The sequence below is a fragment of the Falco punctatus genome (assembly GCF_963210335.1).
Source record: "Falco punctatus genome assembly, chromosome: Z".
Classification (NCBI taxonomy): Eukaryota; Metazoa; Chordata; class Aves; order Falconiformes; family Falconidae; genus Falco; species Falco punctatus.
The window spans coordinates 62,460,507-62,477,823 of record NC_137586.1 but is presented as its reverse complement, the minus strand read 5'-3'; the positions used below and the strand labels follow the sequence as shown (position 1 = coordinate 62,477,823).

The following is a 17,317-nucleotide window of genomic DNA, read 5'->3' as shown; positions in this document are numbered from 1 at the left end:
ATTTAACATGGATATTTAGTGAGAACTGAATGGATAGATACCAAGTTCCAAATTCATCAATAGGGTAACTGCTTGCTCTTTGGCCTTGTGTGGTTGCCAGCCTATCACTTCTGCTGCTTTCAGTGTGCAGAGGTGCTCTGTGTTAATGTTGAGGTGAAACATTCCTTGTTCACAAGGGAGCTGACTGTGTTACATCAGGGTCTTCAACCATGTAAAGAATATACCTACTGCGTGGCCATGAGGTTCTCAATCTTCTCCTTTCTGCTATCTCTGTATTTAGCAATTAATAATTTCCCAGGGTTGGCAGGAGTTGTCAAGCAGAGTACAAAAAACTCTGTTGACATGAGAAAAAGGCCTTTTTTTCTCAAAGACTATACTTACCAAAGCAGTTTGTGACAGTAATAGCCTCAAGAAAATGTACAGGGAAAAAAAACATGAGCAGGCTCTTCCTGTCACTATTTTTTCTTTGACTTCTGGTTATGCTTTGCTGTAGTTGAATTGTTTTCCTTTCATAGATAGTCTTGGGACAACTGGAGGAAAGCTGAGCAGAGGCACCTGTATGGGTATAGTAATGCGGACTTAAGAGTGTAATGTTAAAATTGCTCCTGTTCTGAAATAAGCCCAATATATAGACTTTGCAAAAAACATCTGAACAAGGAGCTTTTTTATCGTTTGGTTCACATATATGCTAGTAATCTCCTGGAGACTGTTTTAACTTGGTAATTGCTTCTAAAATGATACTAAACTCTGTAACTGTACAAACGTACACAGGCAGGTTTGTAAAAGATTTTATCATCCTCTTTTGCTGTTGCAGACATAAAGTTTTATGTGCTGTACATGCAGTTCTGTAGCGCCATAGTGGTAAAACGTGGGTTTTACCCATAAGATGATCGTTTATGAGCTTATGCAAATACATTCACTCACGATCTCTGAAAACTTAATTTGAGTCTGAGTTAATATTCTGCATGCAGATGCTTTCTAGTCCCTGCAGGCTATTCTGTGCTAGTTGGAAGCAGCATCAGGAACAAAGTAGTTGTAAGCAGAAGCTGCTGTGAGTGCTCAGATATCAGCAGACTAGGGAATGATAAAGCCACATATCCTACAAGCAAAGGGTTTAAAAAAAATCAGTTCTGTAACAGATCTGGTGGAAATAAGAAACTGCCTTTGAAGGCTTACGAGAGAAGTAGTATTATTCTGCAACTTTTGCAGGTACTGGGGCTTCAAATTTCAAAAGCAGTTTGGTCCCAGTACTGTACAGTCCTAAATCTGGCCTTAATCCAGCTGTCTGACAAGGGAACATCATTTAGAAGCAGTCTGCAGAGTGTCAGAATGTCACCAAGATGGGGACAAGGCTTTGCTTAGTTCCTGTGTTCAGTCTGGCTCTTCATATTGCTGCGCTGTTCTTCCCATGGAGCACTGGAAATGTTGTTAGACCCCAGTACAAGATTTTATTCTCACTTGAGACCCGGACTATTCACTCTGTGCTTTATTTAACCACCTGAAAGCTTCACGCAACTCTGTTCTAGGAATTCCAGCAACAAAATGTCTGAACCTTGATAAAACTGGCTTTGTCCTTGCACTAGTTTTTTAGTGTGTCTTGAAAACAGTTTCAGCTCCCAGGTTCTGTTCCTTAATTTTATCTTTCATCCATCTCCATTAGGAAGCTGTCACAGGGTCTGTGATCCATGTAACTGAAAGAGTGCTTTTATATAGATAGAGCACAATACTTACTGTATGCCAAATAAGATAGTGAGTAGAAGCACTGTGCTGTGTTTTACATGATTGTAGTCTGTTTTCTCTGTTTCTCTTGGGACTTGCCTTAGTCAGTGGTTCCACAGTTGTACAGAATCTTCTGGGGTTTCAGTCTAACTTTGTCCTCCACAGGTCCTCTCAGAGATTCATAATGAAAAAAAGAAGCAAGTTCTGGGGGAAGGAAGATGGACAGATACAGATGAAAAGCCAGATACCTGCATTATTCGAGGATGAAGAAAAAAGTATTGTTTGTTAAATATTGTGTCTAGAAAACATATCAAGAATCAATATTCAATAAAGGCTTATGTATTTCAAAGTCTGTATTTGTTACAGCTAATACAAGTCGGAGGAGTATACTCAAACTTGAATTTTCTGAACTTTTCATGGTTTTGAATGTTAACTCTCCAGTTCTTAGGTAAACGTGAAGTCACGTGAAGGGTTATATTATAACATCTTAGAGCTATCAGTATCTTTAAGTTAATAAAGTTAGTTGGTGTATTTTACACAGGTTATTGCATTTTTCTTTCCTCATTGGCATTAATAATTTGGGAAAAGTGACTTAAGTGTATATCTCGGGCTTGTTGTTACATGGTGTTAATTGTGTTCTTTTTCTTGGGAGCTTGATGTCCAGGTAGATTGTAATGTGGAAAAACTGAGCAGTGAGTCACTTGAGAATACAATTGTCAATCGTTTTGAACCATTTGAAAGTTACCAACCAGTTGCCTTGTAAGTCCTGAGTTGTTTCTTATCGTTATTAATTTTTAATGAGGTTGCTAATGGCATATTATTTGGGTTATTACTGACAGAGAATTGAACTTCTCTTTAAAGTCAGTAATTTCCCTTCTGTGGCCCTGGAGGGGAAAAAAAAGTAGTTGTTAAGTTGGATTTTTTTGCCTTGTGTTCTTCTGGATTTCTTGGTGGCAATTCTGGAAGATGATAACATCACTAATATACTATATTACTCTCCTCCCAAGGGTAATGGGGAGCAGGGGACCTCACAAGATGCTTTGGTACCTGGCCTTTCTAACAAATCCATAGCCCAGGTCTGTAACACAGAAATCACTGGTGGCTGTTCTAGCAGTATGACTGGGATTACAGTAAATGTTTGAAGTTGTCTCATTGATGTGGGATTGCATCTTCTTCTGCTTATGGCAGACAAAGGAGTTAGCATCCTCATTGACCACATTGGTTAGCTCACATTTCTAAGGAACAACTTTTCTTTCAAACCCATAGTTTGAAATTAATGGATGGGTTGACTGTTTTGGGAGGCACTTGGATGAAAGAAGAATTTTGGCAGTGAGTGGTTAACTCTTTGTCTCCCATTATTTGTCTGGTTTGAGGATGCCACGTGCATGCATTTTGCTGGCCATTGTGAATGGATTCTAAAATAATTAAAAAACCCTTCTTTGCCTTAGTTTGCTGGGTTAGAGTAGTTAGTGTCTGAAATTGGTTCAAGCAACAGGTCATGCACGTTTTGATGGGGAGCAAGGAGCCCCACAAGATGCTCAGGCACCTGGCTTTTCTGGCAAATATACAGCCCTAAGCTAGGTGCCTGCACTGCTTATGAAATGAACTGGAAAAGCTAAGTGGAGGTTTCATGTTTTTTTGAAGTCAGCCTATACAGCTGAATGAATTGTTCCACCTTGTGCAGTCCTGAAGTTTCACTCTATGCTAGAATTTGTTCAACCAAAGAGCTGCCTTGGTTGAAAAGCAGCTCAATAAGAAAAAATTCTTTGTAGCATGGTCGGCTCATGGTTCTGGTTTGTTACATGACTGTGACTTTTAGTGTTGGCACAAGATGAAGTAACTCAAGCTTGGGGTTTAGTTGTGGTCCCTTCTGGTTATGTCTGCTTGATTTTTGAACACAATTCACCCCAAATGCTCTGAACTAAGAAATGTCTCTAGAAGTTAATTCATGACCATAAAAATGGTGTTGTTTTAGGAGGTATAAAACCACAGCAGAGGTTTTGTTTAGACCCTGGGTATTTCAGCTGGTGAATGAAAGAGATCAACAAGACTAGTGTTGTGCCTAATTATGTGTTGTCCAAAGGATAGGCTTCAAATGGCATTTGGAGAAAAAGTTAAGATGTGGATACAGGGCCTTTCAAATCCACCATATTTTTTCTGTGAATGTTCACATACATCTTTTAGAATAAACAGCACATACCTGGAATTCATCCTAGCATAGTGACTGTTTGTATGCGTGACCTTGTATGTTAATTAACATAGCTATAATGATTAATCATAATCAGCACATTTAATGTCTCCTTTCTTTTGAGAGTTTTTCTGCAACAGTGTTTTCTTACATTTAATAGAACAAAACAGTATTTATATAGTATTAGCAGTTACTCAATGAAATCCCTTATGTCATTTTTAAGGGTAAGTTAGGTAACTCCTGGTTTTATCTGCGATAGAGTTAATTTTCTTCTTAGTAGCTGGTGCAGTGCTGTGTTTTGGACTTGCTGTGAGAACAGTGCTGATAACACACTGATGCTTTTAGTTATTGCTAGGTGATATTTATACTAAGTGAAGAGCTTTTCAGTGTTTAGGCCTTGCCTATACCAACCCATGTCAGTATCAGTTGCCTCTATACAGAAGAAGAAATGGAAATGGAAACCAGCTTTTTTAGTAAAGAAGGATGAAGCAGGGCCATCACAGGATCAGAATGAAGAAGCTGAACAAAAAGTAACCTCTTGATCCCTGTCACTAGATAAACTGCAGGATATGTGGAAAGACTATGCCCATCAGCCAGGTGAGCATGTCACCTGGTGGCTTCAATACTGGGATAATGGGGCTAATAGTTCAGAACTAGAGGGTAGGGAAAACGAGCACCTGGGATCACTTTCTAAAGAAGGGGCCATTGACAAGGCAATTGGAAAAGGAATGTGAGTCCTCAGCTTCTGGAGGTGACTCCTGTCAAGTGTTAAGGAAAGGTATCCATCCCTTCCAGGAGGATGTTATGTGTTGCCCAAGCAGGTGGACTGCAATAAGAAAGGTGTCCAGTAACTCAGGGTATTAGCCATGAAAGAGATGACTTGTTATGACCAGGATGATGCACAGTCACCTATAGATCCTGACAAAGTCATATGCCCACAACCCATGTGGCAGAGGTTTGTATGGAGTGCACCATCATCGTGTGCCAACTCAGGCAGTATTGGGATGGAGAGACAATGCGCCACCAGTGGTGAATGAAGTGGTTCACTGTCTCCAGGACTATGAAGATAGTGTCTTTGCCTCCATTGTCTCAGCTGTGGAGAGGCTGGTCCAGCCACTCGATGAGGATATATCCCACTCTCCACCTAGACAGACCCACATCTCAGCTATCAACCGTAGACGCCCTTCAGTTTGGGAGGGAGAGTATAGAAGATACACACCACAGGGTACCCTGCGGTTTTACCTGCAGGACCATAGAGGGGACATGAGGAGGTGGGATGGAAAACCTACCTCAATCCTGGAGGCACAGGGGTGTGAATTACAAGGAAAAATGATCACAAATAGGGAGTCTTCTAGGAAGGCTGATGCTTCAGTTTCCAGAGGATAGTTTTCCCAACTTTACTCTCAATCCTACGAAATGGAATTCTAATCCATTCTGATAAGACGTAAGTGAGCAGAACTGCTCCACACTACATCTGCTTTGTACCACTGGCTGCCCTGGTGGAGAATCCTATGAGCGACATTAGGAGGGCACTGTCTCCAGCCAGGGGGAGGACAGGGACAACTGGATTTACTGCGTGGATCCAACGGCCTGGCACATCAGATCCACAGGAACATGAAGCTCTAGTAGATACTGTTGCACAGTGTACTCTTAATAAAATCAGCCTATGAGGGGGCATAACCTGTTAGTGTTTCTGGAGTGACAAGGATCTCAACAGATAACTGTATTGGAGACTGAAATAAGCTTGACTGTGAATGAGTAGCAAAATCATCCTATTGTGACTGGCCCAGAGGATCCATGCATCCTTGGCATAGATTACTTCAGGAGAGGGTATCTGGAGTCAACTGTCCCAGAGGTGGAAACACAACCTACCATCTGCCTGCCATGGACTGCTTCAGGCTGCACTGGAGAAGGGTGAGGCTCCAGAACACCTGCAGTACATTGATGAAATCATCATATGGGGCAATGAAGCAGAAGAAGTTTTGAGAAAGGAGAGAAAATAATCCAAGTCCTTCTGAAAGCTGGTTTTGCCATAAAACAAGGTCAAGGCACCCACACAGGAGATCCAGGTTTTGGGAATAAAATGACACGATGGATAGTGTCAGATCCCAGTAGATGCGATAAACAAATAGAAGCTGTGTCTCCACCAACCAAGAAAGAAACACAAACTTTCTTAGGTTTATGGACTTTTGGAGAATGCACAGTCTGATTGTAAGCCCTCCTTATCATGTGACACTGAAGAAGAATGATTTGAAATGGGGCCCTGAGCAACGACAAGCCTTTGAACTAATTAAATGGGAGATAGTTCAAGCAGTAGCTCTTGGGCCAGTTTGGATTGGGAAAGATGTAAAGGATGTGCTCTACACCGCAGCCGGGGAGAACGGCCCTGCCTGGAGCCTCTGGCACAAAGCACCAGGGCAGACTCGAGGTCGACCCCGGGGCTTTCGGAGTCGGGGATATAGGGATCCGAGGCCCGCTCTGCTCCAACTGAAAAACAGTTCCTGGAAGCTTATGAAGGGGTTCTGAGCTGCTTTGGAAGTGACTGGTACTGAAGCACAGCTCCTCCCGGCTCCCGGCTTGCTGGTGCTGGGCTGGATGTTTCAAGGGAGGGTTTCCTCTACACATCACACAACTGATGCTACATGGAGTAAGTGGATCATGCCAATTACACAACGAGCTCAAACAGGAAATCCCAGTCATCCAGGAATCTGGGAAGTGATTATGCCTGCCAGAAGGTAAAGATTTCAGGATGTCACCAGAAGAAGAGGTGACACGTGCTGAAGAAGCCCCACTGTATAATAAACTGCCGGAACATGAGAAGCAATATGCATTGTCTGCTGATGGGACCCGCCATATTGTAGGAAATCATCAGAGGTGGAAGGTGGCCGTATGGAGACCCTATGACAAGTCACAGAACCTGCAGAAGGAGAAGGATGGTGGCAAATGCCCTGTGGGGGTGGTGACGGCAATAGAAGCAGAGCAGCTGGCAGCGCAGAGGTAAACCCATCTGGGCTGCCACATTGTGGCAAGATACCGCTGCCTGGGTGGAGAACTTGGTTGTAAAAGTAAATCATGCAGCTGCTCACATACCAAAGAGTTGGGCCACTGAAGAACATCTAAACGACCAGCAGGTAGATCAGGCATCCACGACTCAAGTGGCTCAGGTAGATTTGGACTGGCAACATAAAGGTGAATTATTTCTAGCTCAGTGGGCCCATGACACTTCAGGCCATCAAGGAAGAGATGCAACAGATGGGCGTGGGATTGAGGGGTGGACTTGACCATGGACATTATTGCACACGTTATCCATGGATGTGAAACATGCGCTGCAATTAAGCAAGCGAAGCAGTTAAAGCGTCTTTGGTTTGGAGGATGATGTGTAAAATGTAACTATGGGGAGCCCCGGCAGGTTGGCTATATCACGCTCCCTCAGACCACAACAGTAACAAAGGCCAGGCTACCTCTGAACAAAAACTGTGCTCCTGGTAGTTCCTATTGTGTGGTTGAGTCTGTAGGTTGGATTGATACTGTGTTTTAGTAAAATTTGAGACTAGTACACAGCACAAAGGAAATCACAGAATGGCAGAGATTGTATTGACATGTTCTGCTTCTCTGTTGATAAATGGACCTTTGTTTGCCTGCAACAGTTCTGTCTCCAGAGGTGACAGCTTTAGCGAAAAATGGACACACTGTTCTCACAGGTCACGAGATGCATTTTATATTAACAGTTTGACATAGATGTTCAGAGTGTACTATCTGAGTTATTTCTGTTCAGTAGAAAGTACATTTTTTTGCCATCTATAAAACACACATTTCCATTCTGGAACTTCCCGCAGCAGACTGGCAGTCTTGCACATACCTAGTATGAAGTGGGAGGGAGACACCCACACCCCAGAGTGGAAAATATTGACTGTCAAAGGAACCTTACCCCTGCTTTCCTGGAAGAAGGGGTGGTGGTGTGGGCTACGTGCCTGGAGTAATACTGTGAGAGGTAGCCAGGCCAGGACAGAACTGTGAAGTAAAAGCTTAGCTGGTTGAATTATGAATAAAGCATGAAGAGTTTTGTGGCTGGTTGAGTGTTAACCCTGTCTTTTTCCTGCTGCTGCTCAGTGTAATGGAACTGAGTCAGCTTGCAAGTTAATTGTGGACTGATAGAACAGTGATTGGAACATGCAAGGCAGAAAGTGAAACTAGCAAGGAGTTTCAAATGTGACAAAAATTATCTCCGAGTATGGAAAAAGTAACAGGAAAATCAGGAAAAAGGTAGCCAAGAGAGGGAGCCAGCGAGCTGTTGATGGCGGATGCGGAGACATACGGGGTGTTTTCTCTTTTTTTAATTTCTGACACTGAAAACATGAAATATAATGAGATGGTTCCCGCGAAGAGGACTGCTAACAAATAACTTGGAAGGAAGGGGGAAGAAAGAAGTTACAGAGTCCTTGGATTTGTTTCAGTTAGTTGTACTTGAAAGTCTGAATCTAAGATTCTTAAAGTCATCCTCAGAACTATTTTGCAGGTTTTTCCCTGAGATCTTCCAAAGGACAGAAGTAACAGAAAATGGGGAAAGATAAAATATACTTCTTTTCTTTAAAATTACAATGAGATTTAAATCAGTTCGAGACAGCCTATAACTGGCTGAATATAGACTTGTTAAGAAAAAGTTGTGTTAAACCCATTTGATCTTTCTCAACTCTAGTAAGAACAGTTAGTGGTGGAAGTGAAACAATAGATGCTGTCTTCTGTTATTAAGGCTTTGATGTTGTTTTCTGACACCTGTAGGCAAGCCAGGGAAACAGAGTGAGTGAGGGAATTGGGGTTGGGTTTTGTTTCAAGCCATACTGAAAGATCATTACATATCAATAGTTTGTTTTACAAATAAAATAATGTATCACATTGAAATTGGAAGGATGGCCTGAGTTGGCAGCCAGCTGAACATGAGCCAGCAGTGTGCCCAGGGGGCCCAGGCGGCCAGCAGCACCCTGGCCTGTGTCCCCAGCAGGGTGGCCAGCAGGACCAGGGCAGTGACCGTCCCCCTGCACTGGGCACTGCTGAGGCCGCCCCTCGAACCCTGTGTTCAGGTCTGGGCCCCTCTCTGCAAGGGGGACATCGAGGGGCTGCAGCGTGTCCAGAGACGGGCAGCGGGGCTGGGGAAGGGGCTGGGGCACAGGTCTGATGAGGAGCGGCTGAGGGGGCTGGGGGTGTTTAGTCTGGAGAGAAGGAGACTCAAAGTGGGACCTTACTGCTCTCTGCAGCTCCCTGACAGGAGGCTGTAGGCAGGTGGGGGTCGGTCTCTTCTCCCAGATAACAAGTGACAGGACAAGAGGAAATGGCCTCCAGTTGCACCAGGGGAGGTTTAGATTGGGTATTAGGAAAAATTTCTTCTTCACTGAAAGGGTAGTGAAGCATGGGAACAGGCTGCCCAGGAAGGTAGTGGAATCAACATCTCTGGAGGTGTTTAAAAAAATTATAGTTGTTGCATTTAGGGACATGGTTTAGTGATGGACTTGGCAGTCCTGGATTAATGGTTGGATGTGGTGATCTCAGAGGTCTTTTCTAGCCTAAATGATTCTATGATTCTGTGATTAATTCAAAAGCTGTAACTTTGGTCTTGCTTTACCTCTTCCTTTAAAACATAACGTGGAAATGCTGAGTGATTCTATCAGGATGATCCACACCTGAGACAGTAATAGCTTCTTGTGTCATTAAACCATCAAAATTTGTAACGATTAAGGGAATCAGAGAATCAAACAATGCCTATTAAAGTACTTGTGTGTGAAATGGTCTGTGGAAATTGGTAACGGTTGAGGTTGTGATAAAGGTAATGAAATTTTATGTTTCTAAGTTTAAACGGATTAAAGGATCAGAAGTTTTGTGTGGCCATTTCTATTTCTGGAAGCTAGCGGGAGAGGGACTATTTACAAGGGCATGTAGCGACAGGACAAGGGGTAATGGCTTTAAACTGAAAGAGGGTAGATTTAGATTAGATGTAGGGAAGCAATTCTTCACTATGAGTGTTGAGGCACTGGAACAGGTTTCCCGAAGCAGTTGTGGATGCCCCATCCCTGGAAGTGTTTAAGTCCAGGCTGGATGTGGCAACCTGGGCTAGTGGGAGGTGTCCCTGCCCATGGCAGAGGTGTTAGAACTAATGATCTTTGAGGTCCCTTCCAACCCAAACCATTATATGATTCTATGATTTTTCTCCTTTCCTAGTCTGCCAGATTGCTGTGTTAGTGAACTTTCCTGAACTGTTTTTCAGTTCAGTTTTTGACTGTAAAGACAAAATGTCTATCAGGCCTTAGGTGGGATGCAAAACTACATAAATTCTCCCTCCAGCACCACATGTAGGTTATTTTAATCATGTTTTACAGACTGAGCAGTAGACATAGTCTTCTAGTCCGGTAACCTTCAAAAGTGATCTGTATATTTGGGTGCTTACCCTGAGATGCTTTGGTTGCCAAAGATCATAGTGTTGTATTACACTGTATTAGAGGGCTTCTGTAATATATATTCTCTATTGGTAATGCATTCTGGGTGTATCAGATGGGTTTGGAATCGTAGTGAGTTACCCCTGTTGGTACATACTGAGAAAAGCATTTTGTACAACCTACTTCATGTGATGGTTAAGGCATGTTATCTAGTAATTTCTTTTCCCATATAAAATTCTGATAGAGGTTATCCTCTACACTTTGAGCCTTCTGGAAGTTCTGACTGAAGATTAAGTTCAGTGGAAACCTACCTGTACTTTGTTTTGCAGTTGTTGTTGGCCTTTTTCTCAACTTTCCTCCCAAGTCTTTACATGAAGTATTGGTCCTTGTAGTCTTTGTGTGATGCTACAGTATATCAGCTGTTGTACTTACTTCAAGTTCTAAGAATGAGATGATAAGCTTTTACCTGAAGGTTTTTTCATGGGTGGCTAAAAAACCAAGTGAGCTGGAGGACAGATTTTTGTATAAGGTTTGCTTATGGATGAATTCATGTGAGGTTAGGCTGCTGGTCAATGCAATGGAATTTCTCTGTCATTTGAAGGTCTCCACGTGTATGAGAGTTGCCATAGGTCTTGTGTCACCAAGGTGAAGAGGTGAGTGCCTGTCGTCGTAGGACAGTGAGTTGTAGAAAGTGACAAACATGAGCAGAGGTAAACCAGAGGGTAGTTTGCCTCTGAAAGGAATGGTGCTGTCACTGGCCTGGTGCTGGCTTATCTTCCTTTATAGTGAACTGGTGTGCAGAGCTAAGTAAACAAAACCTGTTGCCTTTATTATTGATCAGTTTTGTGCTGCTTAAGTGCCTGCTGAGACAGCCCTAGTGGAGGGCAATGTGGGGAGACAGGTGGGAGAGTGGGATTGTCATTTTTGACAGCAGCAAGCTGACCTACTGTATCCCAGATTTTTGCTTGTTCATATGAAGTAGAAAACAGAGCAAAGGAAGCTGGAGACAGACCGCTTCTGGAAGCCTGCCATGGTAGGCAGGAAAGAGGACCAGAAGGATGGATTTTCAGAGTAGAAAGCTACTTCTTATCTGGAGGGAAGTAGACTGGCAGGGCAGAAAATACTGGTGATTTGCAGGAAATCCTGGCTTGGCAGAGGTGAGGTACTTCTTGCAGGATTTTATTTGACCTAGGTCTAAATCGAAAACTGGTGAAGAAATAGAGGCAAAAAGTATGGTTTTGGTTTGGTTGCATCCCGCTGCTATGGGCTGTCTCAGCTGAGAGCAGCTTCAGAATTCTTCTACAGCGTGTATCTTATGAATTTAGGCTGTTGTCCCTAGATCAAATCCCACATGGTGAGATTCCCAGGGGTGGTTGTGCTTAAGTTATGTGGAAATCTTGGTCTTACTTGCTTTGTCTTGAAGCTGCATGAAGGCAGTGACACCAACTGAAACCTGCAGCGGTCGTGTAGTTGAAACCCAGACACAGAAGTCTGGAGAATGCTCAGCTGGAGGGAGGGAGTTCTGTTAGCATCTTCTGTGACATGGCAGGATACAATACAGAGGAAAGCTTATCTTTGGCAGACAGATGTACATAATTCCAGTACATCTGCTTTTAAACCCAAATGTTCTCTATTCTTTGGGTATTGCGACATCTTCCTACTAACTACTACAAAATCTGGGTCTTCTTTTTTGGTGACAAACACACAGAAGACAGTTGGGAACAGGAAGTCTCTATGTTGGAGAACCCACTCCACACATGTAAACATATCTCAAATGAATTCTCACCTGTATATCAAAGGTAGGAATTTTTCAAAGCCCAAAGAGTTGGGCATTTAAAAGTATTTCCAGAGCATTCGAGTAGCAACTAACACGTAACATGAACACCTGCCATTCTGTTACAGAACTGTTTTATTGAACACTGTTTTATGACACATCAGTCTTGCTTACCTTAAGTGATAAGCACTGGAAAAAAAACCCAAAAAAACAGAAGACACAGAATAGATAGAGTTTTGAAAAAAACTGACAGGATAGATAGAGTTTTGAAAAAAACTGACAGGATTAGAGTAGATACGAGTTAGAGGAGTACTTAGGTTTATGAACACTGTAATTTGTAATATTTTAAAATATTTAGAACATTTTTAGCCTTGGTAATACTTAATTTCCATTTCTGTGGTCCATTTTCTCTTCAGTAACTCTCCTGGGTTTTGCCCAAGGTACCTAACTGGAAATCAGAATCTAGACAGTCAGCTTTGTTACTTCAACTGTGGTTAAAGTGTAGCTCTTCAGACAACAAGGGAACCAACACATAAACTACAAACAAAATGTAAACTGTAATAGTTCCCATAAAAAAAAAAAAAAAAAAAAAAAAAAAAAACCAACATGGAATTTCCAATTCCATAGTATCACTTGCTATTAACAGTCTCAATGGACCATATGCCAAACGTAAAAAACTCAACATAAACGTACATACTAACTGACATCAGTGCAAGAATACAGCCCCTAAAAAATTTTTCATCCCACAAATCAGAAACATATTTTGGATTCAGCAAGCTTGCTACATAATATTAAAACCTTTCTCCAAAATAAATCATCTGGAGTATTTTTAGACAAAGGAGCCCAACACTAGGAGAAAAGAACCCCTACTCAAGTAGAATCTTTTAATTTAACCTTGAATTAATTCAATTTTCATTGGAAAAACACACTCAAAAAAAAAAAAAAGGTACCATTGAACAAATTTTATGGACATGTTAACTATCAGATCAATGGTACCTAAGTTTTGAAAACCACCAGAAAGCAAGCTAAGAAATACTTCTATAGTTACCTTGATTTTAAAAGTTGAATCAGAGCAGGTGGCTGGATTATTTTATGAAGTTATTTTCTTTAAAAAAAAAGGTTCTTTGTTTTTGTTATTAATCAGCAGGGACATACCTGCAGTGGAACCGAACACTCTGGTGTCATAATCACTGGTTGTAGAATTCTATGTTCCCGAATATTTTATCTTTATTACATTTCAGAATGCTTTTGAGACAATTTTCTTTTAAAGTGACTAGAAGTTCCAATTACAACCTGTAGATATTTACACAGAAACTCCTGCAATTCTACATGAAAAATGTTTGTAGAATTTGGAACAGAAATATTCTTCTTTACTTAAAAATAAAAATCCTTTTGATAATGTTTGTAGATGGAGATTAGGAAAATGCTTGTTGTTTCAGATTGCACGATGCACTCCAAGTAAGTGAAATCTGGTTTCAGTAGTGCTTGTAATCCTTGGTTACAGCAAGAAACTACAGAGTAGTCTCTAATTTATTGTTTTTTTGTAATTCGTTACATCTTTTCTTTCTCACGTTTCTGTAAATTGCTTCAGGCAATGTCCTCAAGCTGTAGATGCTACAAATGATACTCAGTTTGTATTTGCCTAACAGGAGATAAAGTTCAGCTGTCAGGATCCCCTTGGAGATGTCCTTGGTGGGCTGTGTTGAGATGAAGGGTACGGTTGTTACCTAGACGGCTGTGTAAGCCTGCTGCCAGTGCCGCAGTCTCCTCCTGCCCCAGTGTGGCTCTTCTGAGGCTAGGGCAACAGACCCTTGTCTTGGAAGCCCCTGGTAGTCACTGTACACTGCTTCTCCTGATACTTATTTCAAAATTAGCTGTCCTCTGGGGAGTGCCTCAGTCTGCGATGCTGTATCTGGTCTGTTATAAGAGAACACATCTAGGCGTTTCTTAATTGTGTCTGTCATTGCCCTTGTAAAAATTGGAATGCTTTGTCATTCTTAGTTTTCTTTGGATCGCCCTTGTGAGATTGGTCTGTATTGTTTTTTAATTTTTTAAAAACTGGGAACTGAGCCATGCTAAGATTATTTATTTACTTATTTATTCATTGATTATATTCAAAGCTAAAAGCAAAACTCTGACCAAAGTTTTAACTAATTAAAATTAAAGTATCAATCTCTTACTTTTGACCTATGTAATGTAATTTAATTCTCTTGTAATAAAGTTATTTCTTGTCATAAGTGGAGATTTTAATATTTTCTTATAAAGTACATGTTCATAATGTTTTTATTATTATTATTATCATCATCATGATGATTTATTATTATTACACTCCCGTTTTACTGTAAACATCTCTGCCAAGAACTCTGTTGGGCAGCTCTGGATGCCTGCATGGAACAGACATAAAGCTCCACCCACTGGACAATTTCTGTAGAACAGATGGGCCTGGACTGTGATAATAAATTACCGTAGTGAAAACTCTTCATCCAAGAACTTTGGATATTTCACCATACTATGTTTTCATAGAAACCTGAATGATGTTCAGATATTAGTAATGAAATAATAATACTAATGATTCACATAATAGTAATATCATTACACATTTCCTTTACCTTCCTCTTACAGAAAGGTTTTGTACATAAAAATAAGCAACACTTAAAAGAAGCCATGACTTATTCATGCTATCTGTGGTGTGAATCAATGTGGTACTATTATGCAATCCAACTCGAAAAGTATTTAAGGAAAGGATGTCAGGAAAGAAATAGTAAATGTGAGAGTAGCAAGGCAGTGGTGATTTTTTTTAACTTTGAAATCAGAGAGAATGGGGCAACAAAAAGATCTTGATAATGTGGAATAGCTGTTGCTTCAGATCTGACTGAATTGGGTTACCCGCATTTTATTTAGATTATGTTAGTTGCCATTTGACAAGTATGTATCTGTCATCCTTCAGTGGCTGGAGAAGTTGTTTCAAGATTTTATTACCTCCTCTCCCCCCGTGCCTCTTCCTCTCTAAATTGAGATAGCGTAGGTGGAAGAGGAATAAGATGAAAGAAGGTCTTTTGGCTCTCCCTTTTCTTTGGTGGTTGAGTTTCTCTGAGTAGCAGCAGAATGAGGCAGGCCTGAGTCTATCAACTTTGTCTCCTGCTGTTTATGAAGACTATGAGCATCTGGAAGGGAGCAGAGGTGCTTTCTCTGTATGCTCAGGAAGATTATTTGGTTTGGGTTTAAGTTGCAGAGTTGTGTTTGCCTGAGAACAGCAGTGGGTCTTTTAATGATTTACATTTTGAAAAAAGACAGTATGACAATATCCTCAAAAAAAAAACCCTCCCTTTTCCGGGAGGTTGATTTAGTCTCTGATGAAACAAGTGACAGGAATTTCACTGGGTTGCACATCTGCCACTGTTGGCGAATATCAGGTGTTTGTCTAATAGTCCGCTTACATTCGTATCCAGTTAACATCCAATACCTTCTTTCCTGTTGTTCCCTGACTGAACTTGTTAATGGTTATTCAACCTGTCTTTATCAACTTCTGGTTAATGATTTATTTATTTTTTTGTATCAGCTGCTACTGTTGAGAATTCTTTCAAAATACTTACTCTTCTAATAACTTAAAGAGTTTTAATAAAATAAAAAAAAAAGTTTTAATAACTTAAAGAAGTCAGAGTGGTGGGGAACAAACCCCTCAGAATATTTTCTCCTGAGACTAATGTTATACCCCAAATTAAGCCTAAGGTATGTTCTTGAGGTTCTTGTCTTCACGTAAAATAGAAAATGGCAGTGGTCATAGTGTTGCTGGTTTGTGGTTGTTGTTTTTTTTTTTTTTTTGCCTGGATAGTATGTTTATGGTTATATGCACACGTTTTTCCTAAGAGCAATTGGACCAAGCAAGCTTCTTCAGAGGGTTTTGTAGTCAGAATGTTTGGAGACAGGCCTGAAGGCAATTAATCAAAATAGCATTTCTCTTTTCTGCTGTTTTCTTTGTCCTTGTTATGTTTTTCCTCCTTAGCTTACCACTGTTGTGGCAAAAGAAATTTCCTTGGCCTGTCCTGAGTAAAACAGAAATGTAGGTAGCCCTTGATCTAGTCAGAAGGTAATTATTTAAATTCCTATTATGTCACCTTTTCAGAAGATACTGTGAAAATCAACAGCAGGATTCAGCTCTCCCTTGTGTCTATTGCTGCTAGTAAAAGTGTTAATAATACCATGAAAATAGAGGCTAGCACTTTAAGAGAAATGTTCCCTTCTTTTCCATCATTTTTCTGTGTTGTAATTTCTTGCCAGTCTCATAGTGCTTTTGTTGGATTAACAAAAACAGTAGTTGGCTTATTGGTTTTAAATGTGTGCATTAATGCATTTCCAGATTAGACAGAGTTAGTATTCCTTTTCTTCTAAAATTGTTTTTTTTTCTTCTCTTTTCCCACTTCTCCAATCTTTCTTCCACTTCTATCCTTCCCCTGCCCCTATTTTCCATCTAAAAATATCCTTAGGAATGACTTGCTGATGATGTGCCGCCAGCTGAATATGGAGGAGTCTGTCGCAGAGATCATGCACCAGCTGGGAGCAGATGAAAATGGAAAAATTTCCTTCCAGGATTTTAGTCAGTGCCGCATGGAACTGGTGCGAGAAATCAGGAAGGAAGAAGTGGAGCTTTCTGTGAAATCGGATGACTCTTGTAAAAAGAAAAAGTTAAGGGATAGGATAGCTTCCTGGCCAACTAGCAGCAATAACAGTTTAGGTAGGTATGACTTTTAAATGTCCTGTTGGTGTAATTTAACAAAAGATAAACTCCACAGGTTTTGTTACCAATTTTACTGGCATCAGGATTTCCTCTGATTAGAGTGCTGTTGTAATGGGTGGAGTCTGGTCATTGGTAGGTAGACCAGAATGTGTGCAGAACAGCCTCTTCTAAAAAACATAGTTGCACAAGACAACGACCTTTCTTGAAAGCACTAGAGCTGCGGAGCTTGGGTGGTAACCGAGGATCCAGTGAACTCTTTGTCTGTAAACCCCAGACAGGTAGGTAGGTAGAAATACTAAACATGAGGAGAGAACTGTAGGAATGTGGATGTTTCTTGGATGCTTTAAAAATCATTCCACTTAGTTGGAGATCTGAGTGCTGGAAGTGTCTTGTGATTTAGAGAATACAAAAATTACCCTTGCCTTTTGCCCTCTACCCGGGGTGATGAAAAAAGGAAAAAACCTTGCTATGCCATC

General features: G+C 41.0%; 1 protein-coding gene across 1 annotated transcript in view; it reads left to right on the top strand.

Annotated features, from left to right (window-relative positions):
• Positions 1-17,317, top strand: part of MCC (MCC regulator of WNT signaling pathway) — a 715,741-nt gene that overhangs the window by 492,639 nt on the left and 205,785 nt on the right. The window contains exon 3 of the mRNA XM_080371226.1: positions 16,591-16,838. Coding sequence (XP_080227352.1) covers positions 16,591-16,838 — 248 coding nt within the window. The remainder of the gene's footprint in view (positions 1-16,590; positions 16,839-17,317) is intronic.